General features: G+C 29.7%; 1 protein-coding gene across 5 annotated transcripts in view; it reads right to left on the bottom strand.

Moving 5' to 3' along the window:
* Positions 1–25422, bottom strand: part of LOC107442082 (5'-AMP-activated protein kinase subunit gamma-1) — a 158155-nt gene that overhangs the window by 95430 nt on the left and 37303 nt on the right. For all 5 annotated transcript variants that reach the window (XM_071180072.1, XM_043041593.2, XM_043041592.2 and 2 more), the window contains one exon: positions 20065–20245. In XM_071180072.1, the coding sequence (XP_071036173.1) occupies positions 20065–20226 (162 nt within the window). In that variant the 5' untranslated portion in view covers positions 20227–20245. The remainder of the gene's footprint in view (positions 1–20064; positions 20246–25422) is intronic.

Below are 25422 nucleotides of genomic sequence, written 5' to 3'. Positions count from 1 at the left end.
GTAACATGCCAAGTAAAAGGTTTATAACGGTTGTTTTCAACTATTAGTACTTTACTTACTTTAGCATATGAAGAAATTACTGCAAAAAAATGCAAGAAAGTTAGAAAAGTTTGACATAACTTTCTTAAAGTAAAAAAACGCACTTTCATGAGTTTTTATTATAAACACGAAAAAAGCTGGTAAAATTACCGTATTATGTGAGAACGACGTTTCTGGTAATAAAAAGAAATCAGAATTCTGGTTAATAAAACCAAAATATACGGTATTTAAACCATTCTTTTGGTTATTTTTTTCGTTCAAAGTAATTTCGCCCGAATAAATGGCTTTTATGCCATGCTCCAAGGTATCATGATAAAAATTTAAAAATTTTAACACATTTTATAAGTTTTACCACACATTATAAAACCATATTTTATCATGATTACCGTTAATTTTACCAAAATCATTATAAAAGAGCTTCGGAAAAGCCATTCTTTCTTATCAGAGTGAAAATTGTTTTAATTACATTTATTTTCTTAAAAGATATGAACACAAAACTTAGCGTGTCTTTTTTTAAAGGTACACAATTTAACAAATCTATCCTTAAAAAGTAAAGCTACAAAATTTAACCCTTTAGCGCATAATTTATGTTAAAACATATTTTCGTACTTTTTTCATTATTTTGTATTAACAACAAGTGAAAACAAGTGAAAAATACTATATTTAGGATTTTAATAATTTATGGTTATGAAATACAGCCTAAAACACCGGTGCCAAACTTTAATTTTACAAATATTCAGTTATTTAGATCTAACAGAAACAGTTAATTCATCATTGAATATGTTTAAGAAGAAGTAGAAAAAAATTTCAAACTAATTTTTTTGAATTTTACATTATAATAAAATATATTTCCGATAATCTAACAGATTTTCTAGTAACTTTTAGACTGTGTTTTGTAATTAAAACTATTAAGTTATCTTTTTGCGTATTATATATGACGAAACTTATTCTTAATATAGTTGTCATAATAACTTACTGACGATAGATTAGAACAAACATCAGTGTNAGCTACTTTTTTTGGATTTTATATTTTAGTATAAATATAATTCCAAGATGTTGGTAGATTTTTAAGTAACTATTAGACTTTTTTTTTTATAATTAAAAAATACCAATATGTAATTTTGCTTTTAATTAGAGCGTCAGATATATATATATATATATAAGGGACACCGGTGTCCCATCTGCGTGAAAAGGTAAAAGCGTTTTACGATAAAATACACTATTGTCATACGAAATGAGACAAGAAAGTAATAGTGTTTCTAAAATCCACATTGTTATTAAAAATTTATTCCATCACTTATTCGTGCAAACGATTCTAATTAACGAAGATCAAGGACTCAGTAACAGCGGAATCGGAAGACGTGCACCGTTCATTCGAAATCAAATGATAATCGCCTTCCTGTTTATTTCTCATTTTGACTGGTCATTAAATATTACACAGATGGCAAAGATGAACATTAGAACATCTGTCAGAATTTACGCTTCACTATTTCTCTCTCTTAAGTGGCATCACTACAAGTGGAACGAGGAAATAGAGGGAAACTGGCACTCTTAATAAGTTCGTAAACAACAGTCAGCAGTCCCCAATGGGGAGTCTTCATTCTAAATAGGATTGGATGTGAGAAATTGGCGGGAGACTCAGGCAAGAAATAGTTTCGACGGGATTATATATTTTCAAGGAGAAAATACGAATTAAAATGTTCTATGGGAATCTTTAGGGAGGTCTAGAATATTTATTAGAACAGTTCAGTTAAGCAGACTAGGCTATTAATTAGTAAAAAGATAGTTTGCTATATTCAGATGAAATAACGTTTGGCGGTCATGTTAGGCTTATACATATCTGTCACACAGGTCGGAATTAGTTAAGTATATTCAGTAACCACATATACGTAGGATAATAAAAAAACTTCTCTCAATACCTCTGGGGGTACTGAATTAAAGATTGATCGTTCTCTGTTTCAGGTCAAAATTACGATCCGTAGATTAATGAATGGAGTATGATTGGGTCCTCCCTATAAAACGGGTTGTGATGTGTGTATGACTGAAATCGCATTCTTGACCATAGATGACACCACTTAAAAACAAAAAACACAACCTCTGTCTTAAAAATCACTTGGATTCTCACAGCAGGGTTGCTAGCATTGGCAAGTAGCATTAGTAACAACAACAACGTAAAATTTGTAAAATACTAGTTTGAATGTTATATATCTCCAAAGCTCTTTGACTTAACTGAACTACTATTTAATACAATAAAATAAGTATGGGTTATTGCATCGGAGAAGGCAAAGAGTAGAGATACGACTTTAACAGTAAAAAAAGTGGCTGGGGGCAGACGCGCCAACAAAGGGTTAAGGAAATAAATAATTTTTAGAACTACAGTGAGCAAAAACGAAAAGAAAACGAGCCGCCATAGAAGGTATTTCATTTATAATTACAATTATTTTTAAATAATAGAAAGCTAAGTCTGTTTTTTTTCTTTGTGCATATGAAAGTCTGTACTCTCTTTTACATTTCATTGTCCTTGACATAAACTGAGTGTTCATCCATAAAAACATTTTATAAAAGTAAAAAAATATTGTGAATATTTGTATAAGAATTCAGTAATGCAGTTTCAATTAATTTATTTTAAAACTTTTAACTCTATGGCGCAGATGAGCACCCGTGTCCTTTTGATATATGTTTTATTGACGTTCTAATAGCAAGCAAAAATATATTTTGGTATTTTTTAATAATAAAAAACAGTCTAATATTTGCTAAAAAACTGTTAGATTAGCGTAATTAAATTTGTATTAAAATATAAAGTTCAAAAAAAGTAGTTTGAAAATTTTTTTTATTCATATTCAAAAATTTATCAATAATTGATTTTGCGAATGAAAGAAATTTCAATGATGAATTACTGTTTCTCTGAGATTTAAATAACTGCAAATGAGAGCAAATTTGAAATATTATCGTTTGGAAACTAGCCATCTTTAGAGAGATTTTACCTTAAACGCAAAAAAGACACCGGTGTTTCCTGGTGTATTTCATAACCATAAATTATTAAAATGCCAAATATAATATTTTTCACTTATTTTAACCTAAATTAATACAAAATAAAGAAAAAAACATGAAAAATATGTTTAATAAAAATTCTGCAGCAAAGAGTAAACAGTAATATTACTACTACAAATTAGAAAATTACCGAGTTTTATAACTTGAAAAAGGATATTGTTTTAATACTTAACTCACTATGGTTTGCGACTAATTAACGATATTTTTATGTCGCATTTCTCAATGACATCATTTGATAACAAATTGTTAAAACATTTGTTTACTAACAAGAAAATATATTCCCTTAATAAGTGCTTTTCATAAACGTCAAAAACAATTCAATGTTTTTGTGGTCGTGCTGATAAGGCAACGTGATTAGAAAAACGCAAATACGCTATTTTAAACAGGAAATGCTGGCTAAGATGCTGTGAACCATTTATGGAGCTGTTTACTTTCTTGACAATAATGCATACAACATTTTCAGCATACAACAGTGAATATTACGTGGTAAATGCTAGGCTAAAAAGAAAATACTATTGTACAAGACAAAAAAAATTATGATGTTAGAAAAATGCTTATTACCTCTCTCTCTCAGGGTGAGTAGCCAAATCTTTCAACAAAAAATAAGCACCTTTTAAGTACTTTTCAAGCACTCAAATAATATTTTTAAGCACTATATACATTAACAAAATACAAAATAATTTTTAATTTTCAAAGACTTTAGATGATCATGAGAAACTAAACAGTTTTAGACAAAGAACTCTTTTCTTGATTATATTGGCCGTTATAAAATGATAGAGAGATTTTTCGGTTCGATATCAGAGGGTGGAAAATAAAATCTGAAATTGAGAATATTTTGCATAATGCAGCAGAGTTGCACATGAGAAGGCAATAATCTCACCGAACCCAGCTCAGTAGACGCACATACGGATTATACTGGGTGCGTGGCCAAATTATTCAACAAAAATTAAGCACCTTTTAAGCACTCTGCAAGCACTCAAAAAATATTTTTAAGCACTTTAAAAAATATAATTAGGCAGGGTTGGAAAGTTTTTGACAATCGACAGTTTTATCTGGTTTTAACATTCATGTCAAAAAAAAATCTTTTGGCATTGTTTTTGACATTTGTCAAAAATCATGAAATTTTGAATCAAGTAAAAAGAATGGCGTTTTCATACGCTACGGACTGACTAAATGCCGAAATAGATAGGGGTTGAGTTAATTATGAAAACGATGACTAGAACAATGTGAACTGTATCTTTTTGCATAATTCGAAGCGAAAATCAACATAGTAAAGGAAAAATCATATTTTGAAAAAGGGAAAATTAAGCACTTTTTAAAAACACCCAATGGAAAAAGCACCATTAAGGACTTTTAATTAACGAAAATCGAAAATAAGCACCTTTAAGTACTTTTCAAAAACGCTACGCACCTTGCTCTCTATAACCCTTAGATGGGACACAAGCAGATGGGACACATGTGTCCCTTTCATATATTGTTTTCTAACGCTCTAATTATAGCAAAAATATGTTTTGGTATTTTTTTAATTATAAGAAACAGTCTGATAGTTACTAAAAAAATATCTGTTAGATTATCTAAAATTATATTTGAATTAAAATAGAAAAAAAATAGCTTGAAATTTTTTTAAATTCATATTCAAAAACTTATCAATAATTAATTTTGTAAATTAAATAGATTTCATTTATGGAAAACTCTTTCTCTTAGATCTAAATAACTTAAAATAAGGGCACATTGGAAAAATTATCGTTTGGGAGCGAGCCGTGTTTAAAAGATTTTACCTTTAGAGTAGAAAAAGACTCTAGTATTTCATGATGTATCCCATAACCATAAATTATGAAAATATAATATTTTTTAATTATTTTGATGTGAATTAATACAAAATAATGAAAAGGTATGAAAAATTTATTTAATAAAAATGTTGGGTCAAAGGGTTTAAAAATTGTAAGGGCCGCCTCAGCCGATGCCGCTATTTTGGGTGTTCAACTTACTAAGGTGTGTAGAAAAGTGAACAGTAATTACGATAAAATAACAAAATTAACATTCGATACATGTGGAATTTATTAACTTTTAAACTTGTTGAAAATACACCATACGCGCTGAGCTACAGGTCGCAGGAATGTAATTACTGAGTAAAAACTTTTCGTACTGAAAGGGCTACATTTGTTTGCTATTTAACGCAGTTTTTCTTTCTTCCTCAAAATTCCAATTTGCTTGAAGAGTTTTTTTTTTTTTTTTTTTTTTTTTTTTTTTTTTTTTTTTTTTTTGCAGAATTTTTTTTCTCACTTTTTTTCCCCTTTCGGTTGCAATTTTGCTTTACTGTTCAAAATCTTAAAGACTTAAAAACTTGAAATTACGAAAGTGTGAGGAAAAGTGTACAAGGAGTTCGATAGAATAAAAAAAAATATAATTCGATAATTAGTTCGAGAATTATGAGATGCTAAACTTGTAGTAAAAAACAATACGTACGTCTATCAACTGTCCGCTGAAATGCAACTACAGAATTGAAATCTAATGTGCTGATAGAACCAATTCGTATTTTAATTTTAACGATATTTTTTTTAGAAATTCCCAATTGTTCGAAAGTAATTGCGAATGTAACTGTCAAAAAGTCCTCCAAAAAAGAGACCTTCGTGGTTTTCCTCTCCATGTAACGCCAATGCTGGTCAGATCCATCAAAAAGTCCTCTACAAAGGCTAATTTCTCCCAATACTTGACTTTGGATTGGGTTCAAAATTACAATCTTCCTTACCCTCGTCTTCTGAATAGGGTTCAAAATTACAAGACTACGGAGTTGAACTTAAGTAGTCGTTTAACCAAAAACTAGGTCGGCTGTTCAACGACGGTTATTAAATGAAATAAAAAACGACGTTTTGGATACTTTTTGGCATAAATAAACTAAAATACACAGAATACTAAAAAGAACGAAATAAAATGAAATAAAAATTTCTTCGATTAAATGATGATAGACGTAGGCGTAGGAAACTATATATGGTTTCACCCGTTTCCTTAGAAAACTTTTAATTGAATTTTATCCAGTTGTTATAAGACAACAAGACTCCAAACATATATTGCTATTTTGGGTCGCAACGAACATTGAAAATGGAAGGGAAAAGAATTAAACACACAAAATAATATTTTTATTTTAGTATTATCAAACAATGGGCTTATGTTTTTCTCCAGCGCGAATAATAAAACTAAGATTATAAGCAGAAACGAAGTTTTGAAAAATAAATATTTTTATCCCTGAATTTCGAAGATAACTTTAAATTATTTGAAATTAATATTCAATATTTTTTACGTTCCGCAGTGGACTGATCGTTAAGATACGGTTCCCAGCAGATCACCGAAGTCAAGCATTACCGGCTACGGTCAGTGTGCGGTGGGTGACCACTTGGATCAGCCTGGGTAGGGAGCGAGGGTGTGCGGTATTGGTCCTCGTTAAACTGTTTTATCGTAAAGTGCTCGACTTCACGTGCAGGTCCTCGGGCTACAGAAGCGGGGGTGCCACCCCCTCGGCAGAGGATCAAAATTTTTATAGCATGCCTTCGGATCATCCTCAGGGATGTTTCCCAGACAGTCGCCAATAGCCCATGGTGCAGCCATAGTGCGACGTAAATGAACAACAACATCAATATTTTTTACTATCATTTTATTGTTTTTACATTTAATACTATTCCTAAAATATAAACTCCTGTTCGTTTTTCTTTTTCCAAGCTTTCAGAAATAAAAATTTTGAACATAAGTTAAATGAAACAAAATCTACACAGATTATAAAAAATAAAAGAAACTTTTAAAAAAAGTATCACTGTTTAAAAAAAAAATCGATGAAGCTAAATTATCTCTGATGATTTTTTATACTTCAAAAACTATTTTTCTTTCTAACAATAAATATCTGAATTAAATGTACGTATTTTTATTTAATACAGTTACTTCATCATCATTTGGGCAATTTGCCATTTCCTTTAAATCCCTCTCTAAGTTCGTTTAAGTACACTTACACTGGAACTGCGGATGAAGCAGTAGTTGAAATAGAAATGCCACCAGTTGTTTACATTACTTTTAGATTTAGTTCCAAACCATAGAGGTTCCACGGTTTGGAATTTTTAAGTCGTTTAGGTGCCAAATCGAATTTTGCGGTGCTCCGACTACAGCAATGTAATTAATTATTTTAAATGGTAGAGGAATAAAAGGTTAGATCCCCATTGCCATCGAACTAACTCTGGGTGATTTTCAAGGAATAAAAGGTTAGATCCCCATTGCCATCGGACAAACTCTGGGTGATTTTCAAGGAATAAAAGGTTAGATCCCCATTGCCATCGAACTAACTCTGGGTGATTTTCACGGTTTCCTTACTAATGTAGTCAAACTGCGAGTTAGTTTTACTTAAGAATCCTACACAAAATCAAATGGGTCCTAATAGTTGACTCAAAAGTTCATTGTCTTTTGAATTGAGGTCGAAATTACAATGAATTTTTTATCAATGAATTAATGTTTGGCGCCTTAACATGCTGCCAAAAGAGAAGCTTTGAAAGGTTGTCGTTGACTGGTTTTTTCTTTCCAAATGAATTTAGAATTTTTATCCATTTATGAAATGCACAAAGATTGTTTCTTAATACCTTCGTTCGCTAAAATCTGGGAAATTTAAAGACGTGAAAAAATTTATGTCGCTTGTTGTTGTATCTAATGGAACTTTTAGAGGTACTATAAAGGGAAACAAAATGGCACTTTTGTTTCCCTACAAGCTAAGCTCGCCAGCCTTGCGAATTAAGTCAAGACAAAGCACCTTTCTATGACGTGTGGTTAACCCTTAATGGACCAACGCTGATAATAAACGGCATTGGGCTGTTATTCTACTAACTGCGGTCATTTTTACTAATTACTACATAATTAATAAACTGTCATTAATTAATTAGATAATTTAATAATTAATATTATAATTAATTTAATAATAAATAATAAATTTAATAATAATTACTTTAATAGTTCAGAATTAATTTAATAATTAAAGATTAATTATGATTATTACTAATGATAATTATTCATAATAATTATTTTATGAGTCATAATTGATTATGATTATTATTAATCATAATTATTCATAATAATTTTTTTATGAATCATAATTAATAATTTTATTAATTATAATTAATTATTATAAATTGATAAATTTCCACTAAAACAAATGTCTCGTCCGCAAGGTCCTCTTCGTTCAAAAAGTAGCGTAAGGAGAGGAAAGTAAACATGAAATACTAAATGAGACGAAAGTAGAATCTTTCTCCGAGAAATCTCAATTTAATTTCAAAAATATCACTTAAAACATTCCTCCACCACTAAATTCTTTTCATAAGAATTACCCAACCATGACGTGGTTTTAGCGCGTTTGATCATTACTTTCACTGCGAAAAATGAATGTTCATTCTAAGCCTATTCTTTCCAATAAACTAACCACACTTGGTTAATTTTCGAGAAAAAGACTAACTCAAATTGATTAACTAAAAATATTTTGGTTTGTTCGAGACGTCAAATAAACAAATGAAAAAAAACCCCTCATATTCGACTTCATATCGTTCGTAAATCACTTTATAAAGAACGTTACTCATAAACAGAATCCCGTTGAAGGGTTATTTTTGGCGTAACATCACGTAATTATAATTCGAAAACAAGACACACCGAGCTTTAAGCGTAAAGTTTCGTAGTTATTCCAGAAAAAGAGCCAAACCGGGAAAGACAAAAAATCAAGGTCTTCAAACATCGTCTGTTTTCTGACATTGGCGTAAAATAACAAGTGAGATTTGTGGCGTCCATAAACAAAATGTTCTATGACAACCCCTCTCTCCCGTTCCTTTTGCATACTAATGAACGGCTTGTTGCAATTTTTCTAACTTCCTAAGCGGATGTGCTTGATAATATTATCGTAACCTTGAATAACTGTTCGACCGTGAACTGCTCTTAGTGCAAAAGTTGTATGTACTCAGTTGAGAAAATCTGAAATAAAAACAGTCTGTTTTCTGTAACTGAAAATGTTAAATAGAAATGTTGTTAAGAAAAGACAACAAACTTAAAGTAAATTTAAAAATTATTATTCAAATTAAGAAATTTTTTATCAGATTAAAAAGAGGAACAGAATTACTTCTTGCATCATGAATTTAATCCCAGATCAAATTGATAATAAAAATCATATTTAAATTTAAATACAAAATTAACTACATAATGAAAAACTAACTAGTAACATTTCCGTAAAGATTTCATTAAAACTCGAGAATTATTTCAATAATAAAAGTTTTAAAAATATGTTAAGTAGATAATTGAAAAAAAAGGGGAAAGAACGTTTTACTATGATAACTGATTCTGAAGGGGGGAAAAAGGAATTTTGAGGCAGATAGAATTTTCTTCCCCTAACAACCCATCTTTACTGTTTAATAACTCTCAGAGAGAACCGATTTCCCACGTTTATGATTTGGCAAAACTTACTAATCCTCAGACGGTGATCCAATAGTCTGTGAAAAATTTTCATAAATCATTCTTTCCCTTTTATTTTCAATTGTGTTTTGAATTTTTCAAAGTAATGCATTAGGTCTTTAAAGAACATTTTCAAATGGTTCATAAATGCGAGAAAAAAATTATTCAATTTTCAAAGAATTATAATTCATTTTGATGATGTTTTTTATATAGTCAGAGTATAAAAATAATAATTTTAAAAAAAAAACTCTAGTTTCTTTGTTTAATAATTTTTTTCTTATGGTCCCAATGTAACGCCATCTATCGAAAATTTTAAGAATAATGAGGAAATTTAATAAGAAAATCATTGTTTCTGAAGAAGAATGCTGCAAACCAGGTATTTTCAACTCCTTATACTTCTCTTCAATTGATTTTTCAGATCACCGGCTTATTTAAAATCTCCTGGTATAAGCGTACACAAAATTTGATCAAATAAGGATTTTAAAATTTTAAAAATTGCAGACATTTTCAAACATTCCAAGAAGTAGGAAAAATTTCTAAACATTGCAGGAAGTCCGCCATGTTCCCATAACAAATCAATACCTCTGGGGGTACTGATCAAGGAGTTTCCTTGTCCTCTGGATTGGTTCAAAATTACAAGGCTACGGAGTTGAACATTAGTAGTCGTAAACCCAAAAGTTGGATCGGCTGTTCAACGACGGATATAAAAAAAATAAAAAAATAAAAATAAAAAAATTATTGTAGGATGGAAAGACGTTTTCGAGTATAAAACATTAAAATTGATAGAAAAACTGGTACAAATACGAATTCACAGTTGTCAACTCGGAATCCAGAAACTTCAAAGTCAGCAATTGCAATTCTCAGATGCTTTCAAAGTACTTGTTTACTTCGAAATAAAACGTTACCCGAGACACAATTTTCTAGAATATTCCAAAAGGGAAAAGGAAAAAAAATGCAAAAGTAAATATTGTGACAGAAGTCAACAGACTACTCAGCATTAAGTTAAGTCGTAAACAACAAAATAATCGGGCAAACTTCCAAAGATAAAAACGTTAGAGAGGGAATAAGAAACAATTAAAGAAAAAGATAAGTAAAAAAAACAATAAGTTTAAATAAAAAGCACTTTCAGGTAATTATTCATTACTTGTTTTGCGTACAAGTGTTTTGTATTTCACCAACCTTTGACAAAGCACGACACATTTACAAAACAAATTCATTTAATTGTTCTTCCTTTCTGAGTTAAAAAAAAAAATAAGAAAAAAAGAAATTAATGCTCTCACTGCCACCGTTTTTCACTCAACACTCCTACATAAGAAAAACTTTCGGATGAAAGACAATGGAAAAATGCACATTATTCCAGAAATATTACAGAAAAAGCGATTTATAATAGGGGTAATAGTTTTTTTTCGCACCACGTAATTCATTTTTTCGAAAACTAAGAGCAGGAGAGATATTTTTTTGATGATCCGTACTCATATGCCTAAAGAAGTGCACGCAAATTAGTTTCCGGGTTATTAAATTGCGTATTTTGTTTATTTATTTTTTGAAATTTGTTGGGGTTTTTAAACTAGTAGCATTAAAATTTAAAAAAAAAATCTTATGAAAGCGAGCGTACTCTTACGTTGAAAGATAAAAAACAATATATATATATATATATATATATATACATATATATTGGCTATTTATCTAAACTTCGAATTAGTTTTGATGTTATTAAATTTAAAAGTTTTTTTGTCAGCTATTTTCGAGAAAAATAATTTATTAAATTCATATATCGAACAGGGAGGGATTCTAAGACATTAAATTGCTACCAATTAAGGCTACCAATATAACTGTATTAACCAGCGCCCCTGAAGAGAAAACACGAATTGAAATACACTTTTTTCATATAATATAATATTCAACTATAAATATTTTGTTAATTTTTTGTTACTGTAATGTTTAGCATCCTATGCAACTAGAAATAAAAATATATGTCATAAAAATCTCAAGCTATATATAAAAATAAATCGCATATTACACTACTACATTTACGAGCATATGATGAAATAATTCCTTGTTAATATGAGTAAACATTTTTTTAAAGAGATTGCATCGCTTAAGAAAAACAGCAAAACAGTTTTTTTTCTTTTATACATAAGCAGTATCAGACTCATTATTTTCTCCAATTTAGATCTAACTTAATTACTGTCTGCGACGACTGTAACATCTTCAAAAGTTCTAATTTCGCAAAATTCATTGCAACGCTAGATTTAGAGCGCAATAAATAATCATCCATAAAATTAAAAGTAAAAGTTAATTTTCGAAAAAATTAGGACGGTGTCTTATTTTAGCAAGACTTATTAGGATTAACAGTGGCCGGAATAGCCTGAGTGGAAGGTCTCTGTACTCACGTTCGTGAAAGCGGGAGTTCGAATCCAGCCGGCCGAAGACTCCCCGTGTAGTAAATGGTGACAAGTGCACGTTAAATCGGTCGAGTCACAAAGTCCTCCACGTTTCCATAATAAATTATACTTGTGGAGGTACAGAATGAGAGATTGATCGTTCTCTGGTTCAGGTCAAAATTACGATCTCTGGATGAATGGATGTACGAATGGGTCCGCCCTATAAACAGGTGTGACGTATGGGTAAGGCAGAAGTCGAATTCTTGGCCATAGATGGCGCCATTGTAAAACATGAACAATCACACCCCTTGCCTTAATGATCTAAGACAACAACAATAAACAGTTATTGAAATACTTAGATTGACAGACTCTACTTATTGTTACTACATTCCTACTAGAAGCAAAACCGACAAGAATAGGGGTAATTTTCGATTAACAGTAATTTTATAAATATTAGAAGGGGAATAAATGACGTCATGAGTTGTAAGTAATTTCATAATTTATTATGCTGCTGTTGTTTTTGTTTTTTTAATGTCACTTGACACACTAGCAAGCCTGCTTGGTGAAAACGAGCAAATTTAAGGCAGGGGCATGTTTCTTGTTCTTCAGTGGCGCCATCTATGGCCAAGAATTCGCCTTCAGCCACACACACATCACAGCCCGTTTACAGGGCGAACCCATTCATACATCCACAGATCGTAATTTTGACCTGAATGAGAGAACGATCGATCTCCAATCCAGTATCCCCAGAGGTATTGATTTGTAATGGGAACATGGAGGACTTTGCGACTCGACAGATTTAACGTGCAACAGTCACCATACGGGGAGAATATAGAATTCTTTTAAAACCTTGATAAGGACTTCAGAGCATGGCCATCTTTATCTGACTACCATCAATATATTGTGGTGGAGAAAAAAGTTCTTTTAATTCTAATTTATTATAACATTAATACGTTATCTTTGTTATAACTGGAAAAATTATTTTCTGAAACTTCGGAAAATCAATAGTAGAATTTCTTATTAAAATGGCAAAAATTACCATAATACCAGTGCGTATTATCAAAATTAATTAAACATCAATGGCGTCAGTAATGGTGCGACGATTTTTTAAATATTTTATGTACCTCAAATGAATAAATACCACTTTTCTATTAATTTGAAAAAAATTTTAAGTATCACTGGTGTCAATAATGGTAAACGTTTCTCCTTAACGAATTTAATTACTGCTTATTTTAAATTATTTATTTTAAAGAATCAGATTTTTAAAAAGAATTCAAAAACATAATAAACACGTAGTTTCGGATAACTAATACTAATTTGGAACTAGAAATACTAATTTGGTGACGTAGTCTACCCATGCTACCATGTTAACGTTGACCGTTGAGTTAAACACAGTTACATAGTGAATAAAACAGGGCATAAAAATATTTAAATATGTACGTGGAATGAACTACTTTTTTTATCAAATAGAGCTATAAGCTAGCAAACATCACTGATGATGTTATAAATAAATATTTTAAAAAATCGAATCGTTTAATGGTTTAATTTAAAACAATAGTTCATGCTTAACTAATGAGAAAATTCCATTTTTCAAACAGCTCTCACGAACGGTCTAATAGAAAATTTCGATCGAATTTTAGCATCGAGGACTAAAATTGGAAATTGCAGCCGCTGTCCAGGATGATAGTTTGACCTAAATTAATACAAAAAAAATTCAAAATGTATGAAAAATATGTTTAAAAATTTTACCTCAAAGAGTTATGCAAAGCCATAGCGGAACACAGTGTATTATAAGTATTTTTGATTCAGTATTTAGTACATGCGGTATCCGTATGAAATTAAAACTTTTTTTTTTTGAATAACTTACATAGTTCTTAATCTAAAATCTGTAAATTTGTCCTAATTCTATTTTAAACTGTCTCATCATCTAAATGAGTTTGAGATTCGATGTTAATCATCTTATAGTGTCATTGTACTTGACAGAATTTATGGCACGCTGCGGAGCAAACACAATCATTAAGGTTCTGCGAATCATTTTCTTGACTAACTGCCAAATGATCTATAAATTTGCATTGTCACGAAATGAAAAAGAAATTTAAATTGTATAATTTTTTTTTTTAGAAATATGACGTCAAGATTGAGTGATGTCAATAAACTTTATTGAAGTTTATTAACATCGTCGCCAGACTTAGAGCAAAGAACAGCCGAAAAGAACAACAACATAAGATGTTCAGTATTAATTATTCAGTGAAGATCTTTCTAATTCAATAATGTATAATATACTGCGTTAGACCCCCAAAAAAAGGCTGACAAATTTAATAATTTCTCGCACCCAGAATTTTTAAATATTTATTATACTCAATTTCTTTTAAAATTATGAAATGAAAGATACCACAAACTTTTTAATGAGATAATCAATGCATTTATAACAATCATATACCATTTTTATGTATTCAAAAGTATTTCGGCAGGTCCATCAGCTTCGATTTTATCTTTTTTTTTTACGGTTTGTTTTTGTTCTGACCAGCATTTTTTTACTCTAATCATGAAAAATGGTGCAAAATGCCAATATTAAGAAAAGTCATAATTTCATGAACATAAACAACGTTTTCGATATATTTTTATTTTTTGTTATTTGTTTGAAAACCGCTATCATTCCAATATACATAGAAAAAAAAATTCGGCAACAGTTACCGTGCTGACATTCCTGCTAAAAAAAGAGACATAATTCTGGTTAATGAAACCAATCTATACGGTATTTAAACCATTCACTTGGTACCCGGAAATTCTGATTTTTGAAATTATAGTGCTTATTGCCACGCATTTAGTAAAAAAAAATTAAATAAATAAAAAGTAATTTATGACATGCTCTTAAGTATCGTGGTAAAATTACACCAAATGATGAAACCACATTTTATTGTTAATTTTACCAAAATTATTATCAAAGCACTTCGGTAAAAAATTATCGACTTTTCGGTGTTCCCATAGAGCCAGAAACGCAGGCAATTTTACCCTTTTTTGGCAGTTTTTACCATATTTTTTTTTCTCTGTGTAACTTTGTTTGAACTCTAAACTGATCATTGATTTTGCAGATATTAATCAAATTAGAAAAAAAAACTCACCTGATTGGTGATTTTTTTTAAAATAATGATAATTTATAAGAAATTTAAGTTATTTGTTCGTTTTTAAGTCCGAAAAATATAGATAAAATAGGAATAGAAGATCATATAGGACAGTGATGGCGAACCAATGGCACGCGTGCCACTTATGGCACGCGACACAATATTTTGGGCACGCCACCGATCACAAAGTTCACTATGAAGCATATTAACAATTCAATTAAAATTCACAAAAAAAGAACAATTAATGCCAAAAAAGCAATTAATAACCATAAATTACAAGCGAAAAATAAATAACTAGCATAAAAAATTAACAGTTCTGCTTAAACTAACATTTTATAACCCTAATATATGTTATTTGCCATCTAATCTGCAACAACAGAAGTCACACTGATGTTACTTTAAGTTGAATTACGCGTATAACTGAAACATTGCAAAAAAAAAAAAATTTTAGTAAATAAATAGTTTTGAGTTGATAGTATTTAGTATTATTATTTACCCAATAATCACGAATTCAAAACTATTTATCGGCACGTCTATGACCTCATTAAAATATATTTTAGAAAAAATGGCACGTTGGTGCATGAAGGTTCGCCACCCCTGATATAGGAAGTACAAGATAATATAACTTAAAAACGTTGCTTTCAGTTTAAAGGGACTCAAATTGCGGCTTTTTATTTGCATGATCGAAGGCGTTTTTAAAGACACGCAATTGTGTATTTCTCCTTTTTATTCATTCGTCAATTAATCTTCAACAATCAACATTAAAAGCACAATCTATTTTATTTGTAGAAAGCATTTTGCAATCGATCTCAGAATTCCAGTTCGTTGAACCACCCCTCTTTGGATGGCATCCAGTCACTGCAGTCGAAACTCGTCAACAGTTACAAGGTTTCCGCCAAGTACCGGAAAAGTGCTTTGCACGTCATTCTCCAATCAAAAAGATTAAATTTAAAAACAACAATACTGTTTGTTTTCCGTTCAAGATGAATAGAATGCAGATAATTGAATGACGTAGCGTAAGTTTCGAGTTAAAATTAATTTGGAAAAAAATCTTTTGCTTAAAACATTCTATAATACTTAGGGTTTTTCGATAAATTATTTTGTATCTCGATATATAGATAAACTTTTCAAACCCCAAAAATTTAACGAAACTCAGGGGATCGACCTTACACACCGGTAAATGAAATCGAAAAGTCGTTGATCATAAAATATTGATGCAATGCAAACAATGAGATTGATATGAATAACTCTGTATAAACTCACACATTTGAAAAACTATTTTTAATGTGTTGTATTCAATTAGTCGATTCAGGCGGTCGACTTATATACCTGTAATGAAGTCGGATAGTAGTTGATTATGCAATATTGATGCAATGTTGAGCCAGATATAAATAACTCTATATCAATTTACGCCATTAAAAAATTATTTTTAATGCATCATATACATTTAATGTTGAATTTTTTTTTATCATATTCTCTTTACATTTACAGGGTTTTTTTTAAAGAAGATGCAATAATTTAAATTAGCTTCAGAAAAAAAAATTATGGATAAGAAAAGTAACGAAAATTTATTCAAGCGAATTTCAAAAAATATAGCGCAATGAAATCTTTTAAATCATACCATAAAGCTACAAATTTAAATATTCCAGAACATCATCTATTTCACATTCAATAAAGTTAGCAGTGACGTCATACGCCTCACAGCATTTGTTTATGTCTCTTTATTTGAGGGCAAAGAGAACAATGTGTGATATATTTTTAACATAAGAAAATTTTGTAGACTTTTCTTTTTAATTTAAGAAAATTTAAGATTTGGTTTTTACAGTGGTTGACTTATACACCCGATATATCAGAAATTTGTTATTTCGTAATCAAAAGTAAAGAGTCGATTTAGACACAGATATACGCGATAAGTTAAAATACAGTAAAATGGAAATCATCTCTCCTTTCTAAATTTCTTCCTTCCCCCTCTTTTTTATAAACATAATCTCCTCAAACACGATTGTCAGATGAAAAGTAAAAATATATGTTTACCAAAATAAGAAGATTGTAGATAAAATAATTGTTTCATAACTACGCTTACTATTACTTCATAAGTTCCTCATTTTACTAAGTATGTTAGTTTCCTTACGCGGTAAGTTAGTGCAACGTGAAGCAACTTCTACAGGGGTAAACTTATAAACCCTTTTTCTTAGAGTACCCATGAAAATTTCGGAGGAACATTTCGTTCTTCTATAACAGCGGTTACCAACTGGCGGCCCGCGAAGCCTTTTTTTTTTTTTGCCCGCGAACTAAATATATTNTTTTTTTTTTTTTTTTTTTTTTTTTTTTTTTTTTTTTGGCCCGCGAACTAAAATATATTATTTGTCCTTTTTTGCAGACAATTTTCGTAAAACCTCTATATGGTTTAAAATACTTTTCCTTCGTTAAAAAAAAAAACCTAATTTCTTCGTTTCTGTGAAATTTTACATACCAACGTTGCAAAAATATTTATTTCTCATATTTTGAATCTAAGAAAATATTTATCCAAGTACAAAAATAATAGTGTATGTTGCTCTTTTTTATTTCGGTTTTTTTGTATTTTGTGAATATAATTTAGCATGTGCGTATCAGAAATTTTCTCGAAGAAATTCTCCGATTTAACTTTTTGAAACCACTCATTTTGGACGAAATTATTTACATTTGTAAATTTTGTGATCGGAATTTTTTAATATGCAATAAAATATTTTTAAAAATCTACTTTTTATTCTTATTTGTAATGCAATACTTTTGTCTTGTACAACTTGATAAAAATCCGCCAGTAATATTTAATATTCCTTCAAAAACAAAAGAGTCCTATATAAAATTTTGATACAGCTGCGGCCCGTTATTTGGCTGGTGTTCTTAATTGCGGCCCCCGGCCTCACGTGATTTGGAAACCCCTGTTCTATAATAAGTACGGTGATGCATCTGCTCTGTGATGAACTGAAATTGGCCCATCGTAAAAACACAGAATTCTTTCCTTCCTTTTTTGCGTTACACTTTAGTAGTACTTATTTTCGAACTTATTTTGCAATTGAAAATAGTTAGATTATTTCAAATTCGATGTATTTTAATGAATTATTTCAAATTGGATGTTTTCTATTTCGAGTAAGACAAGCAAGTTTAGCATCAATTCTCTTAAATGATACATTCTATATTCTTACACAAAGATTCTTTCACAAATATTTCAATTCTTTCACTATATATTTCTTACTTAACATAAAGACAGGTATTATGCATCGAATATACACAAACTAATTATGCATCGAAGTTGCCAGGTACACAAAACAAAAATACATCACGGTTACAATAAAATACATAAATAAATAATAAATCTAAGTTAAATAAAAGACGCAGACGAGAATGAAATATATTTCAATAAATTCGATGGGTGATACAGCACTGTATTTAGTTAACTTCACGTTGATTAACATTCTAACCTGTATTTAGTTAACTTCACGTTGATTAACATTCTAATCAATGTGGAGAAACTTAGCTCAACTTTAACACGCCATTTTGCTAATAAATGATCAGCTAGAGCTGGCGTCATAAGTCAGTTGTGTGGGTATCCGTGGTCTTCTTCTTGAAGTAAAAGTACACAATTCAAGAATTATTTAATTTTTGTCTCTTTTTAGACATAATTCACACAGATATCTTTATCAAAAGCTCAATGACAATGAATTGCCTATTTATCTATTTTTAAAGCTTTGTACAAAACTTTTAAGGTTTTAGAAATTTTTCCTTCGCGAGGATTATTTTCATTAAAATCGGTTCAGTAGTTATAGAGAAAATCAACCAAGTCTGCAAATTCTCTTAATTTCTTACACCAGTATACTTTAAATTATATGTAAGGGAAAAAAATGTTCCATGAAAGATCTATCCCGCGGTATTATGTCCTCTAGGGAAAATGACGTAAGCAGGCTGTCATAACCTTGATCATACGTAAATATTAGCAGGGGTCTGTCCAGACATTTTGTGAAAGGTCCGTTTTTCGTGTAATTGTGAAAAAATTACTCACATTCTTTCAACCGGGGTCTGTTTTCATGAATTTGTGCAAATAGGGTCCTTTATTGCAAAAAAAAACTTTTTCAAGGAGTTTTAAAATAGTAAATAGATAACGAGATTATGCTCAGCACTGTAAAATTGTAATTAAAAAAATTAAATTTTCAAAAATAAACAGCAATTACTGCTTTTAAATTAGAGATGCAACATACAAATATTTGGGTATTTAGCCTATAATGCTGAACGCAGAATATTCATTTCGGACGAATAATGGAAGAATCGTCTGCCGAACACAAAACTTAATTCGTTTACATCCATCTTTCTTGTTTTCTGCCCTGGAAAGGGTTTATTCGATTAACAAAATATTAATGAAGATAAACAAATTTGTGAAGGGTCCGATTAAAAGAAAAATCTTTTTGTGAAGGGTCCGTTTCTAAGTTAAAATATTTTGTGAAGGGTCCGTTTTTAAGTTAAAATATTTTGTGAAGGGTCCGTTTTTAAGTTAAAATATTTTGTGAAGGGTCCGTTTTTGTAAAAAGATATTTTTTGAAGAGTCCGTTAAGGGACCCAAATTTCTTCTAAACAGACCCCTGATTAGCTTTGCCGTGAGTATAGTCAAAACATAGAAACTACTACACAATCAAAGAATGCTAATCTAGAGCAGCTTCAAATATTTTAATAAAAATATAAATCCCGTTTCCTAAATTAATCAAATGCTTTTTTTCATCTATGCAACATTCTTCGACTGTAAGGTCCTTTATTTAAGTGAACTCTTCACTAAAGGTATGTTTAAGCTTAAATATTGTATGACGCAAACATGCTTTTTCATTATTTGTCTACAAAGCCAGGCCATTATGTTAATAAATCTCCAGCAGCTTTAAATAACTTAGCAACGAGGGAATATTAAATTATCTCCGGAGGAAATAAAACTTTCCTCATAAATTACACTCTAGCCAGAAGTAAATAGATTTAAAAGGGAGCCTTACTTCGTAATTGGGGGAGCTGGGAACATCAGAAGGAGAGTCAGATGATGATGATGAAAGATGAGGAGGAGTTGTGGAATAAGGAGTTTTGGAGTCGCTCTCCAAGTTCAGAAGATTCTCCTCTGTCTCCTCCGTGATCTGCGGGAACATTTTCAACTCCTTCATTGTGACATTGGACACCTCCCTAAAAAAAGAAAATATATCAGAAATTAATATTAATGATCGTCGTCTCAAAAACGTGTCCTTAACTACTCTTCTAGAGTTAAAATGGAAAAGGTCAATGACATTTTAACTAACGCATTAACTGAAAATTATTAGTAAAAGTCGCACAATAATAAGCATATAATTTTTTTGAATTTCTGTTATTATAAATGTATAGAACACAAAAAAATCATTGTAAATAACTTTTGATTTGATGATCGGAATTTCAGTACTAGGACTCAACCTTGAAGAACTCGATGGGGTGATCTCAAATATACTAATTAATTGGTGTAAACGATATTTTAAGTTACGAAATCAGACAGAATAATGCACTTTCCCTGAATATAGTACATGCTTTATTATTATTATTTTTCTGACGGATTTGAAAATTAGACCTTTAAAGTATAGGGGATAGCCGCAATCTGTGAAATACAGTCCCTATAGTTTGATTACTAGAGCGATCCAAAGTTAGAACTCCTTAATTTTATGTATTTCGCTATGTCTAGACAATTCTTTAAGCGTACCGAAACATTTTTGAGCATAATTATAAAATTCATCAATCCGAAGAAAATTCCTTGCAAAAAATAATTCGTAATAATTATATACTACTTTTAATAATTTCACTTAATAATAGTTGAAAAAATTTAGAATTGTAATGTATAAAATTTTTTACACCGTTTTAAAGAATTTAATAAGTTTCAGTAAAAAATTCGAATGAAATTGATAGTATAATTTCTGAGAAATCGAATTTTAAAGAAGTTATATATTTAAAATTCGATTTTTCAGGAACTATTCTACAGATTTAAATAATTTAAAAAATTTTAAATAATTATTAAAAAAAATATTTTTTGCATTAAATTAACTTTATATGAACGAATTTTATAATTGTGTGCAAAAATTTTTCGATTCGCTTAAATACGCATTAAATGAACCAAGCTTTGAACCACTGTATTGGGACCTACCTATATTTTGAGAGTCAAAAATACGAATCTGTAGAAAAAAAAGGGATGTTTATTCAGATAAAATACGTTTTCGTGTCATATTTCGTAATATAAAATATTATCTGCACTACTTAATTAGCATACTTGAGGTTACTCCCTTAAGCTATTAAGATTGAGTATATGAAGATCCAATCATTAGATCAAAAGTTATTCAGATGATTACCATCATTATTATTATTATGGATAATAATATTATTTTGTGCATTATACAGGCAAATAGTAACGTTTAGAAATATTTGAAAGAAGTTCAGCTTAGCCCGTTTGTGGATGAAAATATTACGAGTATCTATTTACAAAATACAATTTTTATACATATGGAATTTTTATACAGATACAATTTTTACAATTATATTTTGGTGTCTTTACTACAAAGGAAATGAGGAGAGTTAAAATAGAGATGATGAAAAATAATTACACAATCGATAAATGATAGATTAGATAGACTCAACTCTATCTGTGTGTTAAGTTTTAAGCAGATCATGAAATATATAAAACTAAATTTAACACATTTAAGACTTAGCAAGTCATACTCAAATTTAATGTAATAAAATTAATTGCTTTAGTAAGCAAAGATGTTATTTCCCGATTTAGGTGTGACTGGTATTTTATTTACTTTGAAACAGTCTTTATCACCTTATATAGTAAAGTGATACACAGTCGATTACATAACAATAAGCATAAATAACAAAATCGATTCAAAAGCGAACAATTCAAACCAAATACATAAATGTAGCAAAATACAAAATAATAATAGTATTTCATTGTCGAGAAATATTTTTTACTTAATATTATCGAAACAGAGAGAAATACGATACCGACATAAAAAAAATGACAAACACATCTCATATGTATCTGCTGATATAAATAAATAATAAAAAAGTCATAAAAATGTAAAATACAAAATAAATGTAGTCATAGTAATATTACATTTCAAAATTATCGCTTGAAAATATTACTTATTAAATTAATCAAAGCTTAATTAGTAAATATAAATGTGATACCGACATTAAAAATTTCAGAAACTTTCTCATATTTATCTGCTGAGAACTGCCGATGTAAATATAGAAAAATACGAAATATATGTAGTCATAATAATATTTTATTTTAAATAATCGTCTGAAATATTACTATTATAATGTATTTTTACTAAATGCAATCGTAGCTTAATTAATAAATATAAATGTGAAACCGATATAATAAAATACAGACACATCTCATACGTATGTGCTGAGAATTGCTTAAAGTAAAATACAAAAAAAGTAGTCATATTATAGTATTTTATCATTGGAAAATATTATTTAAATACAATCGAATTAAACTAATTAAAAGATATAAATATGATACCGACGTAAAAAAAATACTGTATTTTCTGAGAAATGAACATAAATGTAGTAAAATACAAAATAAACGTAGTCGTAATAATATTCCATTTCAAAAAAATCGTCTGAAAATAGCATTTATACTCAATGAAATAGAAGCTTAATTATTACTTAAAAGCTTAACGAAGCTTAATTAACTACTACTATAAATGTCTTACCGAATAAAATACAGACACATCTCATACGTATCTGATGAGAACTATACTTGTAATAAAATAGAAGAAAAATGTAATCATAATAGTATTTCATTGTCGGGAAATATTATTTACTAATACAATCGAAGTTTAGAAAATATAAATGTGATACCGACATTAAAAATAAAATACAGATACATCTAATATGCATCTGCGAAAACTGCCCATATAAATGAAGTAAAATACAAAATAAATGTAGTCATAATAATACATTATCTCAAAATAATTGTTTGAAAATAATTCGTGTATTTACTAAATGCAATAGAAGCTTAATTAGTAAATATAAATGTGATACCGACACAATAAAAATTTTTCTCACATGTATCTTGCTGATAACTGCTGGGAGAAAATTACAAAAAAAAAAAAAAAAAAAAAAAAAAAAAAAAAAAAAAAAAAAAAAAAAAAAANAAAAAAAAAAAAAATGAAAATGTAGTCGTAATAATATTTTATTTCAAAATTATCGTTTGAAAACATTATTTACTAAATGCAATCCAAATTTAATTAGTAAATATAAATGCGATACCGACATAATAAAATTCAGACATCTCATTCATATGGTATCTGTTGAAAATTAATAAACGTAATAAAATACAATATAAATGTAGCCATAATAGTATTTTATTTCAAAATAATCGCCTCGAAGTATTATTTACTTAATACAATCGGAGTTTAATTAGTAGATATAATGTGATACAATAGACATCATACAATAGACACATCTGTGAATCTGCTGAAATCGAGTTTATAATCGGTGTTACATATACATTCTAATTGTTGCCGGAAATCGTTGCTTTTTAGATGGGGCAGTGGCGCGACCTTCAAAATCGACGCATGATTACAGGTGTCCTTTCAACCCTGTAACCTTGACCTTGAAGGCAATCAATGATTAACAGAAGAGCAAATTCCTGCTGAACCAGAACAATGAAGGTAAACAATAAAAGCTGTATTTTTTCCTCCATTAAAATGAATTCCTGTTAATATAAAAGGAAAAGTAAAAGCTCAGCTAAAAGCGGCTTTCGGTATTGTTTGCATGATATTTAAGACTAAAAAATTGGAATGTCGCTAATTCGATCGCAGTTTTAGAAATATATATGCAACGATAAATAAAATTGTCGTTTTAAATATTCGTAAGGATAATATTGAAGTTAAAATATCACGAATTTAATTAACTTCCTTAAATATTTATACGTAGAAGTATTTAAAGTTCGAAGAAGGAATAAAAAACTCATGAGACTAAAAATAATTACTTTTTGTTCGAAGTATCATTGATAGTCCAAGTCCACACCATATTTTTCTGATTTTTTAATTTATAGACTACTTATAACAATTTACTAAGTTTTTATTAACACGTTTTCGTAGTAGTAAGAATGGAATCTTATCATCGAAATTTTTAACTCCTCCAGACTAATCTCTTCTGCAACTCTGTGCTTAGTAGCAATAAGCAGAATTATCGTCATTACATCTTCGGCGAGAAAAAATTGTTGTCGATTAAAATTTCACTACTTTTCTAATTAGCTATAAAATTTTTGCCAAATCTTGAGGTCTGTGTCTAATAACAATAAAAGTTTCAATCATTTTCTGATCGTCACAAATATAATTTATCGCAATTTTTTCATAAAACGAATTTTATTCTAAATTAAATTTCGAACTTGTTCCGACTCGCTAGAGTGATCTCAAATTTTAATTTTATTTTATTTTACAACCGGCACTGAACAGCCGACCCTGAGTTCACGATAATCTAGGTTCAACCCCATAGCCATGTAATTTTAAACCCAAGCCAGATGACAAGGGTACTCCTCGATCAAGCAATAGGACAAACTAGCTTACCTATAGGACTTTTTGATTAAATTGACCGGCATTTGAGTTACATAGAGTGGGAAACCACGAAAACTTCCCACAGTAAACTCGATAGCAAGAGGATTCTCCCTGATGATCTGTCTACCACTGATAATATTTTACGTCGGCACTATGGTTGGGGCGAGGGAGCAGAATTCGTATCAACCAGTCACCGGTGGGATTCTAATGTGGTTCACCTCATAAAAAGGTGAACGCTCAATACCCTAAGCAACTGCGTTTCTCATATTTTAATTGGAGCTCTGTGCTAAATGCAAGTTCCAGTCGTTTTTTGATCGTTTCTAACAGGATTTATCGTCATATCATCGTTAATAGGCCACATAATCATCAATCGAAATTTTGACAATTTTCCTAATAGCTAGAATGTTCAAATTTTAATAGGACCGCTAAGACATCAAAGATAAATAATTTAGTCATTTTTACCAACAAATAAATTTTATCGTCAATTTCGACAACTTTCTGACTAGCTAAATCACTCAAATTATAAGTGGAACTGTGAACCAGATGACAAGTTAAGGTTCAATAGCTTCCTGGTTCCAACAAGAAAAATTAACATCAATTAACGTTTCGGTAACGTTCCAACTAGCTTCAGTGCTGAAAAGTGAATTGGAGTTTTTACTGGGTGACAATGCAAGTTTGAATCGTTTCCTAAATATAGCAAACAAAGTTTATCTAAAATTTATCACTAATCTAGAATTCGGCAACTTTTCGAAAAGAGCAAATTAGCAGGAG

This window comes from Parasteatoda tepidariorum, chromosome 4 (assembly GCF_043381705.1).
Source record: "Parasteatoda tepidariorum isolate YZ-2023 chromosome 4, CAS_Ptep_4.0, whole genome shotgun sequence".
NCBI classification, from domain to species: Eukaryota; Metazoa; Arthropoda; class Arachnida; order Araneae; family Theridiidae; genus Parasteatoda; species Parasteatoda tepidariorum.
Note: the sequence above shows the minus strand (reverse complement) of the source record. Positions and strands in the feature narration are given on the sequence as shown.